Consider the following 15,909-nt stretch of genomic DNA (forward strand, 5'->3'; position numbering starts at 1 on the left):
AGCTCTTTACTCCTATGAGAAAATCCATAAGCAAGCGTCAGACTGTGCGTGATACATGGCGGACTTTGTACTATCCTTTCACTCCACCGAAAATTCCCATAATAAACTATCTACATTTGCTGGAAGAGCAAATTTTTCGACGGTGCCGTCAACGCCAATAAACTAAGTCACAGTGCATTTATGTTCCGAACCAGGGGGAACAATACATTCTCACCCCTGTGGGATTTGAGAATTTATCCTCCGGGTGAGAATTACCCAGCGCCACTGGCACACAGCAACACAGCACACAAGATGACAGCAGCAGCAGCAACGTGCGTTTTGTCCGGCCAACAGACAACCGCGAAAAGTGGACAGATCAAGCTCAGCATTAAACCGAGGGGGACGACTCTATCTACGATGTAGGAAAAATTGTGTTTTGCTGTGGCTAGCTGTGCACACGCTGAGTAGATAGAAAAAAGATTGATGACGAATCTGAAGATTTCCTACAAAAAGATGAAGCGCGATGCAAGTAGATGCGAAAATTGAAAGAAAATTTTTCGAAGATTGATTCACTAGTGTGAGATTTTTTGAATATCTAGAATTGAGATTTAGATGTGTCGCTTCCCTCGCATTAAACAGCAGCGTGCTATGATCGAACCCACTGTCACTCATGAGTGTGATGTTCATTCCTTAGGGCGCATGCATTAATTATGTCATGCCAAATCGAGGAGAAATTTACCCCCCCCCCTCCCCTATCGTGACGTTTTGACGTTGGATAACGTCTTTCGGCAACATGCGGGGGTACAAAATTGAAAACAGTCATTTTGGATGCGTTACGAAAAATTAAAAGATTTTGAACGATAATAACTCAACCGTATTTCGATAGATTTACGAGATAATGGCATCAATCGATTGGAAATATTTCTAGCAATTTGCTGAATATTTCAAAACTATTGATTTCATTCTGTAAACTATTGAAAAATGGTTAAAAGTAAACCATTGTCTAAAGATGGTGAAAATCGATTGATATTTTTATATTCTTATACTTTCTCCAACCGAGACATCAGATGCGAGTATCTGACACCTCTGATATTTTCTGTTCTACTATATAAGCGTCCAACAAGGTCGCCCGTTCCATCATTGTCTAACCGATCGTCGACCCAGCAGCAGAACAGCAGAGCAGCAGTACCAGAGCAGCGGAAGCAGAGCAACGGCAGCAGAGCAGCGGCAGCAGAGCCTGGGGGCGAAAGGGCAACTACGCCGAGTGCGTTGGTGTCAGTGCTCCGGTATACTGGGCCGCCGTCATGAAATGCCGGTCGTATTCACCGTCTGCTCCGCAAGGGCAACTACGCCGAGCGCGTTGGAAAAATGGCCCTTTTCAGGGCCACGACATTATCAAGAAAGAGTTTAACGATTAATTTTCTAATGCCTTTCCGACACTTGAATATCGAAAGTTGAATGTTCGCAGAGCCATAGATTCCATTTTTATTGCATTTCTACAAAACTTATTTCAGAATCGAACTCGTCTTCACAGACTGCGTGAAGAAGAACAATGCATCATCGAGCACAAACCGTTCCGTTCCAAAATCGTCCTCATCACAACCTCCAAAACAACCATCTACCCTCTCGACATCTCGAGTGGATTTCCCGGTTCATCATACCACCTAGCGCTGTTCTACTGATTGGTAATAATATTTACCCGGAGTTCACCGCACTCGTGGTTGAAGCAAAGCGCCCGGCATGCAAAGAGTTAGTTTTGAAGACAATTTCTTTCCAGAATATCACAGTTACACTTAAATTTGGGGACTATACTGTGGTGTGGGAACGCTGGAAGGGGAGATGCTGTCTGTCTTCGAACTACCAACATCATTCCAAAGCTCCTCCAGGGCGACAGAGTAGAGCAAACCCAACAACATCAGCCCAACAAAATGGCCCTTTTCAGGGCCACCAATCTTTCACCAAAGAGTTATTAAGGAATATTCCTAAAATATAATATACACAATTAAGTACAACACATAACAGACGTTATCCAACGCCAACCCTGCGGTCGTATCTAGTATACAACCCTTCCAACTTTTTCGTATACCTAATGCATTGCTTGTCACAAAATCTTAGACCCCCTCACCTCCCTTAGAGCGTGACATAATGTATGCATCAACCCTTAGACACCAGAACAAGGGGTACGACCAACAATCAATACGATTAACGATTTTAAATTGGCTCACTACTTGACTAGCCTATTGGTCCCAAGCAAACGATTAAAGTATCCCATTCTAGTCGAAATTCTAGTACTACGCAATGTTTGTTTTGATTCGCTATGAAAGTTTGACAGATAAAATGAGGGGTTATTGGTTTTTCCTATGTTTCGAGGGGTGAATCGATTAGCTTGGGACCGAAGAGAGTACCAGGGCTGAGCCAAAAGTTGAGCACGTTATTTCGGGACCTTCTGGTCTTAGAGTTACCTCTATGGTACGACGCAGTGAGTTATCATCTAAGCTAGGGTGTACCCCACATCCCACTCCTTCTCTAAAAAAAAAAGTAGAAGGGTCTGTGCCTAGGGGCACGAACGGAAGCTTGACGTAGGACCACTAGTGGACGGAACAAATATGAACATTTAGTTCTTTTAATTGATCAATCATCAATTATCTTAACTTAGCTTTTCGTTTTTTTATTTGTAAGCGTATCAAATTTGTAGTATTTATTTCAAAGAGAAAGTTGATGAAGAGAATCCAAGGGACTGTCAACTTGAGTATTTTCGATTCATCTACCCGACTTTAAAAGGTGTATTTTGAATTTTTTGTTATTTATGAATTTTTAAGTTTTGTGCATTTTGGTATTAAAGTGTATTAAATTCACCCCTTACAGGATTTCCTTCCGAATTATATGAATGGGGCGAGGTGGAAAGTATCGTTTGTGCAGAATATGGAAAAAGAAGGGACCTCGAGAGATTGAACTCGTGAGAGCAAATTTTCTCACAAATTTGATTTTATTGACTTTCTGGGGACTGAATATACACCCAAAGCGAATTATTCCCACTTCTCTCAAAATCTATATGGATTTTTCACACTTCCTACCAGCGTGTTCTGGAAAATGGTCGGACGATGATTAATCTCACCAATACATTCGGGCCTACAATTCCACACCTTATATAGAGACCAGGTTGAGCCTTGATAGCTAGCTGCTTGCGGGAACTGATGACCTTGACAAATGTCCAAATAATACTCTTAACAAATTTATGGTGGTCCTGAAAAGGACCATTTTGTAGTGATGGTTGAGTAATGCTGAGCTGAGCACGACGAGCTACTGATTCCGATCCTAGCCTAGCGGTGGGACTTCTTCCTCCTTCTCTATGGTTGCTCATATGAGCTCTGCAGCTCGCTGATTGCAGGCAGCCTTTCGTTGTTGTTGTTGTTGAAAGCACTCCTGCTGCTGCTGCTGCTGGACTAGACACCACCACTTACGGTGATTGAATGAGCACCGTTCAGTGGGACCGCATCGAATTCGATTTTTAAGTCCGTGTTAGGGAACGCGCTGTTTTCAGACATTCGGTGATAATTTTGATCACCATTGCAACAGTTGGACATTTGGTATTTTTCAATAGTGACCTATTGAAAATTAACTAAGTGTTCATTTTAGCAGATTGATAGATAAATTTCCAACCGTTTGGCTTGTTTAGAATTAAAATCTATCTGCTATTGGTCGAAACCATTCATAAATTTTGGTTACATACAAAAAATTCTATAATCCACATTAAATTTCATATGTAAGCGCCGATTGAAACAATCTTTTCAATCTTTTCGACGTCACTACAAGGGTGATTGATTAAACGAAAGAAACGAATCGTGCGGAATGAAAGCCGAGGTAAAACTAATTGCACCAATATATTCAGGCCTACAATTCCACACCTTCTATAGGGGGCGACCCCGGCGTAGTGGTTAGCATCCATACCTCTCACGCCAAAGTCACGAGTTCAATTCTCACCCCCGGACAAGTCACGAATGACCCAAGAGTGTTAAAGTGACTATAATAAAAAAAAAAAAAAATACACCTTCTATAGACAGGTTGAGCCTTGATAGCTAGCTGCTTGCGGGAACTGATGACCTTGATTAATGTCAAAATAATACTCTTTGACAAATTTTTGGTGGCCCTGAAAAGGAGCGTTTTGTAGTGATGGTTGAGTAATTCTGAGCTGGGTGCTCAACACGGATGAAGCTGTCGAGCTGTATGTCGTTTGGAGCGAGGGTGACACGCTTGGCATAGATGACCGACCCGCAGCGACTCGCGAGGAGCTACTGATTCCGATCCATAGAATAGCGGTGCAGCTTCTTCCTCCTTTGGTGGTTGCTTATGTGGGCTCTGCAGCTCGCTGCTTGCAGGCAGCCTTTCGTTGTTACTGGAGAACAATTTTCAACGCCACACGCTGAAAGCACTGCTACTGCTGCTACTGCTGCTACTAATTTCAACGACCGAATACCACCACACAGTGGTGTGGTCGTTGGGAGCGTTTGGTTCTGAGTATGGCGATGAGTGTGCAAAATATTACGCAATTCATCCTCCCTATTCGCACGCGCCCAAGGATCGGAGGCGAATGCCACTTCGACTTGTTTCGTCTACTTACCACACTCTGACGACTGTGCTGGGGAAACAGCATATGCATGTAGGTAATTGGTGGATTTGTTAGTTAATTCGACGCTTTTGGAAAACGCTGGACATTTACCAGTTTTTCAATAGTTTCTTGCTGAAAATCAACATTTGGAAGCATTGCTATCGATGTGTACCCATATTTCTGATCGATTGGTGATAAAATTATTGAAATTGAACCAGAGGCAGCTGAGTTATTAACGTTCAAAATCTTTCTTAATTTGTTACATGTTCCATTTTCGGTTTTCACAAAGTGTTCCCCCATATAGAAATCAAAGACGTAGTCCTACGTCAAAAGCCATCGTACGGCTTCAATTCCATACGATTTTATTCAGCAATGTGGAACGCGTTTTAATTTGGTGGGTGCGTTACATAACATATGTGGTTCATTTGGTGTTTACGCAGCTGATATTATTTACTAAAATTTAAAAAAAATCAGATTGCCTTCAATTCACAATACGAAAAAGTAAGATGGATGTTTCTGATCCGATGAAACTTGGTTCCAAAATGTCAGAGTGTTCATCCTGGTTAATATTTAATTTAATCTCCGAGAAAAAGCAAGATGTCCGTCAGAGATCATTTTAGATCCACGTTCCTAAATAATTTGCTGTCCGTCGCTGATCTTTTCGAATCCACGTTCTGGAAAAGTTAAATATCTTTCTCGGATCACCAACGTTTCAGGCAGATAAGCTGTTCGTCAACCATTGTTAATTTTCGTTTGATTTTTAATAGCTTGTCTCTTTTCTACGCTGGGTGAGTGATTATGGTATCAAAACTTACATCATCGTGGTAAACAACCCCTCTAGTTGCAGAACACTTTTTTTTTTGCAACGTGATATGAAAAGCTTATCTTGAATCTGGTTTTGTGCTATTGTACACTAATTGGACAGGATGTTTCTGGTAGGTGGCTACATGGCTACAATTCGAACGTCACTGCGAATCAGAATACATCCCACTTTTAGTCTGTCAAATCTACCTACGTTGACTACTAGAATCACAGAATACTGCTCCACAACCATCGATCTATTAGCAATCGATTATCCACAGGCCATCAAATAATACAAAACTGTGAATCCGAATACCCTATTGGATCAAGAAGCTGTATATTTGATCGCCGATGTGCGCATACCAGAGGATCTACGTTGTCATACGTAATATCTGTAGTCATACTAAAGTACGGAATCCTCTGCAGATAAGGCAGCAAAAGAACCACATCACACATACAACCCCTATCTTATTTATATACTAATCTGTATATAAGTTGATAATTTAGTGTTCTAAAGTCTGGTCCACTTAGAATCACGACACTTTATTTATTCTATAGCAATGCCTCTAGTGGTCTGATTTGGAATACTTTACGAGAATTCCAAAACTCTGTCTACGGAGTAAATAAACAGCCCCTAACATATGTTGTACTCGATCATAAAAAAAATCAACCCCATATCAATGAATATATTTTGAATAGCTTGAATATTATGGAAGAACATGTGCCAGTACATGCTTACTACCAACAACAACCTACAGTTTCAGCAGTTGCAGTCGCCGAAAGGATCATCGCTGATCAAACAAGCCGTCCAAACAGCTATTCTTCTAAAAATCTGAAATTTCACCTATAATGCAACGATCGCATTAGCTTCGATTGAACCAGTACTCGTAACAGCAGTCCCATTGGAACAGGCACCACCAGTCAATGTGGTAATAACTAACTCCGATCCCCTTCCGACTAACATTCTCGTTGGCACCATTCAAGTTAGCTACAGTGTGACGATTCCATCACAGGACATTAAACATAGCGTGGTGAGCCTCCAATGGAATCCGCCGCCCCAGTTTCCGGTACAGAACATATCTCCCCTGTAGGGCAACAACCGATTAACACCCATTTCCAGCTCCAAAGGCAACGTTACTCACCATTACCCCCGCGAAATGTTCAGCGGGAGCATCCGCAGCCTCCGCCACTTGCGAAGCCGAAGAGGAGGAGGACGATGAAGCAATCACTGCCAATGTTTCGAATGAGTGCGATCCTCTACCGGACTACGAACCCACCGGACGAAATCAAAGTGAAAACCGGTCATGAAGACGAAGAACAAATCGACAGTGAACATGCATAAGGGCGTATACGCGATGATCGATTCTCTTCATCGATTTTCTCTTTGCATTGCTACAGCTAAGCGAATCAATTTTCTAGAATTGGTTCAATGTAGAGTTGTAACAGGTTGTATTGGCTATCAAAAGCAACAGCAAGGGGAGCGACACATCTAAAATTACAATGAGATGACAGACAAGATTAATCTGCTTTTTTGGATCAGTGTACTTTTATCGCTTTTGTCGGATTTCACTCCCTGCACCGTTTGCTGCATCTACTTTTTCGATGCTGCAAAATATCCAAGAAGATTGAAGTAGATGTTAAAACAACTACACAGATTTGGAACTTTTTTAACGGCATTCATAAGAGGAACATACACTGATTGATTATAAATTGTTTTACCGCTTGTTTTCTTCTTCAGATTATATACGAACGATACCCGGAAGATTTGCAACGATGACGGTTGATTACTGCCTGGAGTCCGTTTCAAAGTTGAAATACTTAAGAAAAACGAAAATTACGTCGACATCTCGAAACTAAACAAGACTCCAAGTTACAAGCAATTGTTGAACCAGATGATGACAATTGTCTGACATCCAACGACTTCCAGCTCAAGTTTGATCGTCGATGTTGAAAAGCGCTTTTGGTTCGAGGTTCTCCGAAGCAGCTAATAATCCACATAACGACATTAGTGATAGGGAATTGGCGCAGGGGGTAAGATTTAATAGCTTTATTTTAGCATCGAAGCAAATTTAAGCTCGATTAAAAATCTATTTATATGATGGTTGACTTTCCATTTGGTTTTGCCAGGGGCTGCAGAGTATGATGGTACTGTACCGAAGAACCATGTCAACGGATCAAGAAGCAGAAGAGTCGCAGCAAGAAAAATAACCATGAATCGGATCGCACCAGCGTCAAATCCGACCGTGCGCTCGCTCTGGAGCATAAATTGAATGCGATGGAGGAGAAACAAAAACGGATGGAGCAAGAGCTGGAGATGGAGATGAAGATTAAAAAGAAAGAGATGGAGTTCAAGCGATCCATTGAGATGAAGCGGATGCTGTTGGAGAAGCAGTTACGCGAAGACGAAGAAGAAGGAAAAAAGCTGTTCCAGGAGGAGATATTGAAGCAGCGAAAAGAGCAGTTGCACCGGATGAAAGCTAGGCAGCAGTCGTTCGCGGACGAGATGAAGGAACTGGATGAAGCTATGTCGGAGACGAAGAACACCGAAAAGAAGAGAGCAACAAAGGACGTCGATGCCGGCGAAGGTACTTCAGGAGTAAAGCTAAAACTGCGCCATTCGAAGATCGGAAAATTGACGGAGCAGAATTTGAAGAAGTTGAGAGCTGCTCAATACGAAAATTCGGATGAAGACGATGAAGATGAGACAGCTGATGAAATGGATGATTAAACCGAATCCGGCGAAGAATCCGATGGTGTTTCGGAGAAAAGTGTAGCTACGAACAACAGCAAGTCAACGAAAAAGTCCGGTAGATTGAGCCAACACGGGCTGGGGCAGGCACGATCCGGACCGACCAGAATTCAACTGGCAGCGAGAAGTGGCGTAAGTAAAAGACTACCCACATTCTCTGGAAAGCCGGAAGAATGGTCGTTGTTCTACGGAATGTACCAAGCATCGAATGAAGCCTGCGGTTACTCGGACATTGAAAACCTGGTGCGGCTGCAAGAATGCCTGAAGGGTCCAGCTCTGGAGATGGTGCATGGACAACTTCTTCTGCCGAAATCGGTTCCGAAGGTTATTGGAAAACTTCGCCAGTTATACGGCCACCCGGAACAGCTACTGCAGAGCCATTTGAAGAAGGTCCATAAGCTGGAACCACCGAAAGTGGGTAAGCTGGCCAGTTTCATTCCATTCGGCACGGCAGTAGAGCAGCTGTGTGAACACTTGGAGGCGGCGGAACTCAAACAGCACCTAATAAATTCGCTGCTAATCCAAGATCTAGTTGAAAAGCTCCCAGATAACGACAAGCGCGAGTGGGTGCGCTTCAAGCGCGGGAAAAAGAAAGTAACCCTAAGGACCTTCACTGATTTCCTCTCTGAAATAGTCTCGGAGGCCTGCGAAGCGAATGTCAGCATGGACTACAAGTCAACCGGAAAGTTTAGCAGCGACAACCGTTCGGGGAATGCCCAAAGCAAAGCGAAGGAGAAGGGTACGGTGTTCAGCCACAGCGAAGCTGAGAATTGTCAGTCCGGCGTTGGAGAACGAAGGAATCTAAAGCCGTGCAGGGCGTGTCAGCGTACAGACCATCGGTTGCGGTATTGCCAAGATTTCAAGAATCTGTCGTACGCCGACCGGATGAAGGTTGTGGATCGCTGGAAGCTGTGCCACGTGTGTCTGAACGAACACGGTTCGGCGCAGTGTAAGTTCAAGCTGCGATGCAACGTTGGAGAATGCAGACAAGCTCACAATTATCTTCTGCATCCGATCGATGGTGCAATTGGTACCACAGCGCACATTCGGACAAACAACGTCCCTTTGTTCCGAATGATACCGAATGATACGGTCCGCACTGTCGAAAAGCTGATGTTGCCTGCACAAGCTTTGGACGCAAAGGAGCTTTTGCGGCAGTATAAGCATATGCGAGGATTGCTTTTCTCCTCGTATGACGGACAGCCGGAAATACTCATCGGGTTGAACAACATCCACTTGTTCGCCCCGATTGAAGCAAAGCTCGGTGCAGTGGTTGATCCGATAGCCGTGCGGTGCAAGCTCGGATGGACGGTCTATGGACCGAAGCAAGCGAACGCTGTCGAAACGAGCAGCGAATATCTTGGAATCCACCAGGAAGTGACAAACGAAGACCTTCATAAGCTGCTGAAGGCACACTACGCACTGGAAGAATCGGTCGTTGGCGTACCGCGGGAGTCTGCTGAGGACGAGAGAGCTCGCGAGATCCTCGAGAAGACCACGAGACGAATCGGTGACCGCTTCGAGACCGGGCTACTGTGGAAAACGGACGATCCAAGGTTCCCGGATAGCTAACCGATGGCGTTGCGAAGGCTGAAGCAGTTGGAGAAGAAGCTAGAGAAGAATCCGGAACTTCACGTGAACGTTTGTAAGCAGATCGATGAGTATCAGGAGAAGGGGTATGCGAACCCGATAAGGTATGGTACCTTCCACTAAACGTGGTACTGAACCCCAAAAAACCAGGTAAGGTACGCCTCGTGTGGGATGCTGCGGCAACGGTGCAAGGTATCTCCCTGAATTCATAGGTGTTAAAAGGGCCTGACATGCTTGTGCCGCTAGTGACTGTGGTCGTTGGGTTTCGGGAATACAGAATTGCTGTAGGTGGCGATCTGCGTGAAATGTATCACCAGATGAAGATCATCGCTCGGGATCGGCAAGTACAACGTTTCCTCTTCCGGAAAGATTCCAAGGGACCTCCTCGTGTGTTCATCATGGACGTTGTCACGTTTGGATCAACGAGCTCTCCCTGTTCGTCCCAATATGTGAAGAACCTCAACGCTCAAGAGTACGCTGGGAAATATCCGGAGGCAGCAGCGGCGATTATCAACCGTCATTACGTCGACGACTACTTTGATAGCGTCAACACCGTAGACGAGGCGATCGAGCGAACGGAGCAAGTCAGGTTCACTCATCAGAAGGGAGGCTTCGAGATTAAGAACTGGGTTTCGAATTCGCCGGAAGTACCCCAACAAACATTGCAAGCTGAATAAAAGCCTATTCAGGCCAAAATATGCTTCTTCAGCTAAAAAATAGCTTATTCAGTTTTAATCAGCTCCAATTGTTTGTTGAGACTCTAGAGCCTCGGTGAGCAGAAACCGGTTACAGCCGTCCACATCACCGAAGACAAAGTAACGTCACATGAACGCGTGCTGGGTATGATCTGGGATCCGGATCATGATGAATTATCTTTCTCTACCCAACATCGCCAAGAGCATCTTCCGTACCTATGTGGAGACAAACGGCCAACGAGAAGCGCGGTGATAAGCTGCGTCATGGGCTTCTTCGATCCGCTTGGTTTACTTTCTCCGTTCACGATCCACGGAAAGATCATCGTGCAGCACTTATGGCGTAGTGGCTGCGATTGGGACGACGCGATTAATGACGATTGCTGGGAAATGTGGAAGTACTGCCGGAAGTCGAGAACATTAGGATTCCACTTTGCTATCTTGGAGATTCCTTGTCGTCTGCGGTTGAGTCAATTGAAGTTCACATCTTCACGGGTGCCAGCGAACACGCATACGGCTGTGTTGCGTATCTGCGAGTAGTCATTGACGGAGCTGTGCGGTGTATTCTAGCTATGTCTCGATCGAAAGTGGCACCGTTGAAGCGCCAGTCAATCCCGCGACTGGAGTTGAAGGCGGCTGTACTTGGAGCGCGGATGAGTCAAACGATGATCGCTACGCATTCACTGAAAATCGATCGATGCGTACTGTGGACAGATTCACGAACGGTTTGGAGTTGGATCCGGTCTGACCAACATAAATACAAACAGTATGTTGCGTTCAGGATCGGAGAAATACTGACACGAGCGACGGATTGGCGATGGGTTCCAACGAAGCAGAATATGGCGGACGTCCTGACGAAATGGCATCGAGGTAACGATCTGGAAAGCGATGGGGTATGGTTCACGGGTGCACCGTTCCTGCTCCAGCCCGAAGACCAGTGGCCGACTATGGAGGTGCCGATCGAAGAGACGTACGAGGAAGCCAGGGGCCACGTGACATTCCATGGCGTGGTTGAAGTAGACCGATGCTCGAGATGGACAACGCTGCAAAGGGTGATGGCGTGTGCGGTCAGGTTCATCGACAATTGCAAACGCAAGGTAGCAGGGCTGCCGATAGTCACCTTGAAGGCAACAGATAACCAGCAACATCAAATCCTGGTACCGATGAGTTTCGAACTGCGCAGATCATCCTGTGGAAGCAAGCACAGTTAGAAGGTTTCCCAGATGAGATGAGCATCCTCACCAAGAATCTGGAACAACAACCAGATGCAGTAATGGAAACGGTGAAGAAGAGCAGTTGCCTGTACAAATTGACTCCGATTCTGGACAAATAAGGTGTGCTGCGGTTGGGTGGTAGAATGGATATGTCCGTCGGCATGCCTTTCGACAAAAGGTGTCCAATAATTCTGCCAAGAAAGTACGCGACGACGGAGAAGCTGATCCAGTTCTACCACGAGAAGTATGGACACGCCAATCGAGAGACGGTGATGAACGAGCTTCGCCAAAGGTTCTGGATTCCGAACACCCGAGCTGCAATCCGTCAAGTGATGAGCAATTGCGTGTGGTGTTAAGTACATCGCTGTCAGCCGCATGTTCCCAGCATGGCACCGCTTCCGATACAGCGAGTCACACCCTATCTGCGACCGTTCAACTCGGAGGGCATCGACTATCTAGGTCCGATAGAAGTGACTTTGGGACGAAGAAAGGAGAAACGATGGGTCGCGGTGTTCACTTGTTTGGCTGTACGAGCGGTACACCTAGAAGTGGTGCGTAGTCTCTCAACGCAATCCTGCTTGATGGCCATTCGAAGGTTCAGCTGTAAGCGAGGCGTACCACAGGAAATTTTCTCGGACAACGCGACGTGTTTCGTAGGTGCCGATAACGAGTTGAAGAAGATCAACAGCGACTGTGCGACCAGCATAACGAACGATAATACCGCGTGGCACTTCAATCCACCGGCTGCGCCGCACATGGGCGGCATCTGGGAGCGGATGGTGAGGTCGGTAAAGGTGGCGATGAAGGCGCTGGACGATGGGCGAACATTGCCCGACGAGGTTCTGCACACAACACTAGCTGAAGCAGATGACATGATTAACGCTCGGCCGCTAACGTACATGCCGCAGGAATCAGCTGAGGAAGAAGCGATAACTCCAAACCATTTCCTTCATGGGTCGGTGACAAGTGCGGACTTGGTGGTCCAGCCAGTGGACATTGCGGAGGCTCTACGAGATACTTACAACCGAATGTGGGAAAGATGGTGCAAGGAATACTTACCGACAATCAACAGACGGACGAAGTGGTTCGAGGAGCAGAAGCCGCTACAGGTGAACAACCTGGTCTTCATAGTGGATGGAAAAACCCGGAAAAGCTGGATCCGAGGGATCGTGGAAGAGATACTCCGAGGACCAGACGGAAGAGTTAGGCAAGCGATAGTGCGGACGGCTAGAGGAGTCTACCGGCCTGCTGTAGCGAACTTAGCGGTGATGGAGGTCTGAAAGTAAATCCGGGACTTCCGGAGGAACTACCGGATGTTACGGGAGTGGGTATGTCAACACCGCAGGGCAGCAAACCCAACACAACGGTGTGCGTAGCTGCGGTTGGCGTATCTAATGTTATTGCCGTTTCGTACCGTTGTCAGAAGTGAAGAAAGGGAAGAGAAAAACAAAACCAAAACAAACCAAACACAATTTATAAATGGATATTGTTAGCAGATAGAAATTGTTAGCAGATAGAGTGAAATTATAGAGGAATTTATCAAGGAATATTTCGGATCATAAAGTTCGTCTATACTGTGCATCTGGTTTCCCGTCGGCGACCTGAACATAGAAGGAAATTATAATTTTCTTTTGTTGAAGCTGATTAAATTGTAAGTAGTTCTAGCAGTTACCTGGAAAAGAAAAAAATAACATAAAATAAGTAATTAGTGGAACAGGTGTATAGGAAAGCGAGCGACGATTTGAACGGGAGAATTCGTGGTAATTAGAAGGAAGAGCTAGAACGAGGAAACGGTTGTGTAGCACACAAAAGCAAAATTAGACCACTTCTTGTAAGTTCTGAATCAAATTTAACGAATTTAATTTTCTAATAAAATCATAATATTACAGTTTGAGCTGCCACAAAAAAGAGGCTGCTACAAAAATTTGGTTTGGTATCCGAACAACGATGCTGTCGTTTTCCAGATCCAATTCTTCTGTTTCCACCACGAGTTTCAAACTGAAAATTGGAAATCAAATTAAAAATACAATTATTTTGCTTAGGTATAGACAAAACTGCTAGTAACTTAGGAATGTTGAAAGTGAGTGATCTGATTCATCCATCTCGTGATGTTTTTGATTACTAAATTGGTCACTTGCAAGTTCTCTCACTTTGTGGGAGTACTTTGTGTTATCCACCACATCCCGTGAATGCGCAAAGGAACTTTTTACCACTTTAACCGATGTAGTATTACCAATTTCTACAACATAATTTGCCAAAATTTTCTATACACGAAAAGTTCAAACTTGGGTTGGATAAAAACTGGTGGAGAAAAATGTAAACAAACAACATGGCTTGCTATTTTTTTTTCGTTCGGCGGTTGGTTCGTGTACGAAAAGATGCGGGTGATGTGAAAAAAAAGATGAAAAATGCGATAGTCGATGGTAGTAGATGTCATAGATGGAAACAGCTAGCACACAGTGACTAGATGAATACAGACTGTGTGTTATTAATGATAAAATGGAGATAATCTGGATGTGTCGCGGATGTAGCGAGTTATTAACAAAAAAGAAATTCCACGAAGAGAATCGATCATCGTGTACACACCCTTATACATGCTCACTATCGATTTGCTTTTCAAAAGAACCATATAGGGGAAATGGATGCAGTGTCGGCCTAAATGCCCCTAATTTTGGCCCATACACAAATTTAGCAATAGATTAAATTCTCAATAGCGACCAAAAAGATTCAAGAGTACCGTCTCAATGACGCGTTCATCTAGATAGAATTGATAAATAGCATATTTTTAGCAATGGGCCCAATCTTAGATCCATAGGCCAACATTAGAGCCATTTCCCCTATATTACATTATATGTTATGATTATTATTATTAATGGTAATTTTATTGTAATTTGTTTCTCTAGCAGCCCACCGTGCGACATAAATCATAACACGCAAACACAATCCGCACATAAAAACATGTCGCACCTCCCCCCGGGTGTTGAAACGCCCCACAAGAGTTGCATCGTTCATGATTCTGTCGCACGACACAAAACGTGTCTCATGAACGATATGCTGGTGGCATGAAACATCTCGATGGTCTCTCCGTCAGTCTCATCCAAGTGCTCTTTGACAGCTGTAGCAGTTCGGTCGTTCCCGTGTCGCGCAAGGGTGTTGATGTTGCTCTTTCTTCATCAAAACAAAGGTAAATTATGATTAACAGAATAAACTTGGTCCCTTTTCCGTTTTCGGTTATCGCTGCCGCATCGATTGCTCGCGATTTCAGTTCAGTTCTGTGGTTGGAGAAAATTCCACGGTCGGTAGCCGAACCGAAGGCCATTGTCGGTGAACCGGGAATGCATTCTGTAATACATGCTAATTAGGGGCATCGAACGGGTGTGTGACAAAAGGTTGAAGACGAAGAACAACAACAACAACAAACGAGACCGATACGAAGAAGTAAAAAGTGCTGGGTGCTGCTGCGGTAATGTTTATGCTACCGCCCATCCCGAAGAAGATAGTGATGTTAGAGAGCAGTAGTTGTTAGGTGGTTCGTCGGTGTATGTCTGCCGCCCTTTTGTGCTCCGTTTGATTGTGTGAAAAAAATATGTCAAAATCGATGAATGGCAAAAGTGGTCGTATAATTTGTGTTGATAACGACAGAAGCGTTTATGTGGAAGCCGTGTTTCCGTGCAGAAGAAAGCAGTAAAAAAGCCGCTGCGACGGTATCATCTTAATTATGTTGTTGCTTAAAGTACAAGGCCTAGTGGTGTTATCAGTTTTGTAAAGTGACCGAGTTGTAAGTGGAAAGTGAACTTCGACAATCGGACGTGTGTGTGGCACCTTCGTTGGGTGATCTGTTTTACGACTGCAGGCGTATTTGCCCCAGAATACAAAAAAAGGGGCGGAAACTGTCACCTACTTCGTTTATACAATTGTCGTGAGAGCTGATAGGAGTTTTTTTTTAATAGTGCAAAAGCTGTTTTGCATCAACTATCAAATTAGGCCTGGGTTGTTGAAACGAAGAAAAAAAAGCACAATGGATCTAGCGAACCTGTTCCTCTTCTGTCTGATGTCCTGCGTGATTGGCGCCGTGCTGATGCTGCTAATACAGTATTATGCTTTCGTGCGATACTTTCACCTACCGGAACTGGGCCAGGAGCAGGAGGAGTATCGCAAGTCGGCAAACAGCGAGCCGTACGTGCTACCGGATGTAAGTGTTGATTATAAAAGTTTTCAGGATTGTTTCGGAATAAGCTAGATTTGTTTCGAAATTTGAGGCAGGTCTGTACATTAACG

The 15,909-nt window shown here is 44.6% G+C and overlaps 1 protein-coding gene across 2 annotated transcripts in view; it reads left to right on the top strand.

Annotated features, from left to right (window-relative positions):
- Positions 1-14,754: 14,754 nt before the first annotated feature.
- Pdzd8 (PDZ domain containing 8) overlaps positions 14,755-15,909 on the top strand; it is a 95,093-nt gene continuing 93,938 nt past the window's right edge. For both annotated transcript variants that reach the window (XM_065227773.1, XM_065227774.1), the window contains exon 1: positions 14,755-15,823. In XM_065227773.1, coding sequence (XP_065083845.1) covers positions 15,650-15,823 — 174 coding nt within the window. In that variant the 5' untranslated portion in view covers positions 14,755-15,649. The remainder of the gene's footprint in view (positions 15,824-15,909) is intronic.

Source organism: Ochlerotatus camptorhynchus, unplaced genomic scaffold, assembly GCF_037179485.1.
Source record: "Ochlerotatus camptorhynchus isolate MF236.1 unplaced genomic scaffold, CSIRO-AGI_Acam_v1.1 ptg000275l, whole genome shotgun sequence".
NCBI lineage: Eukaryota > Metazoa > Arthropoda > Insecta > Diptera > Culicidae > Ochlerotatus > Ochlerotatus camptorhynchus.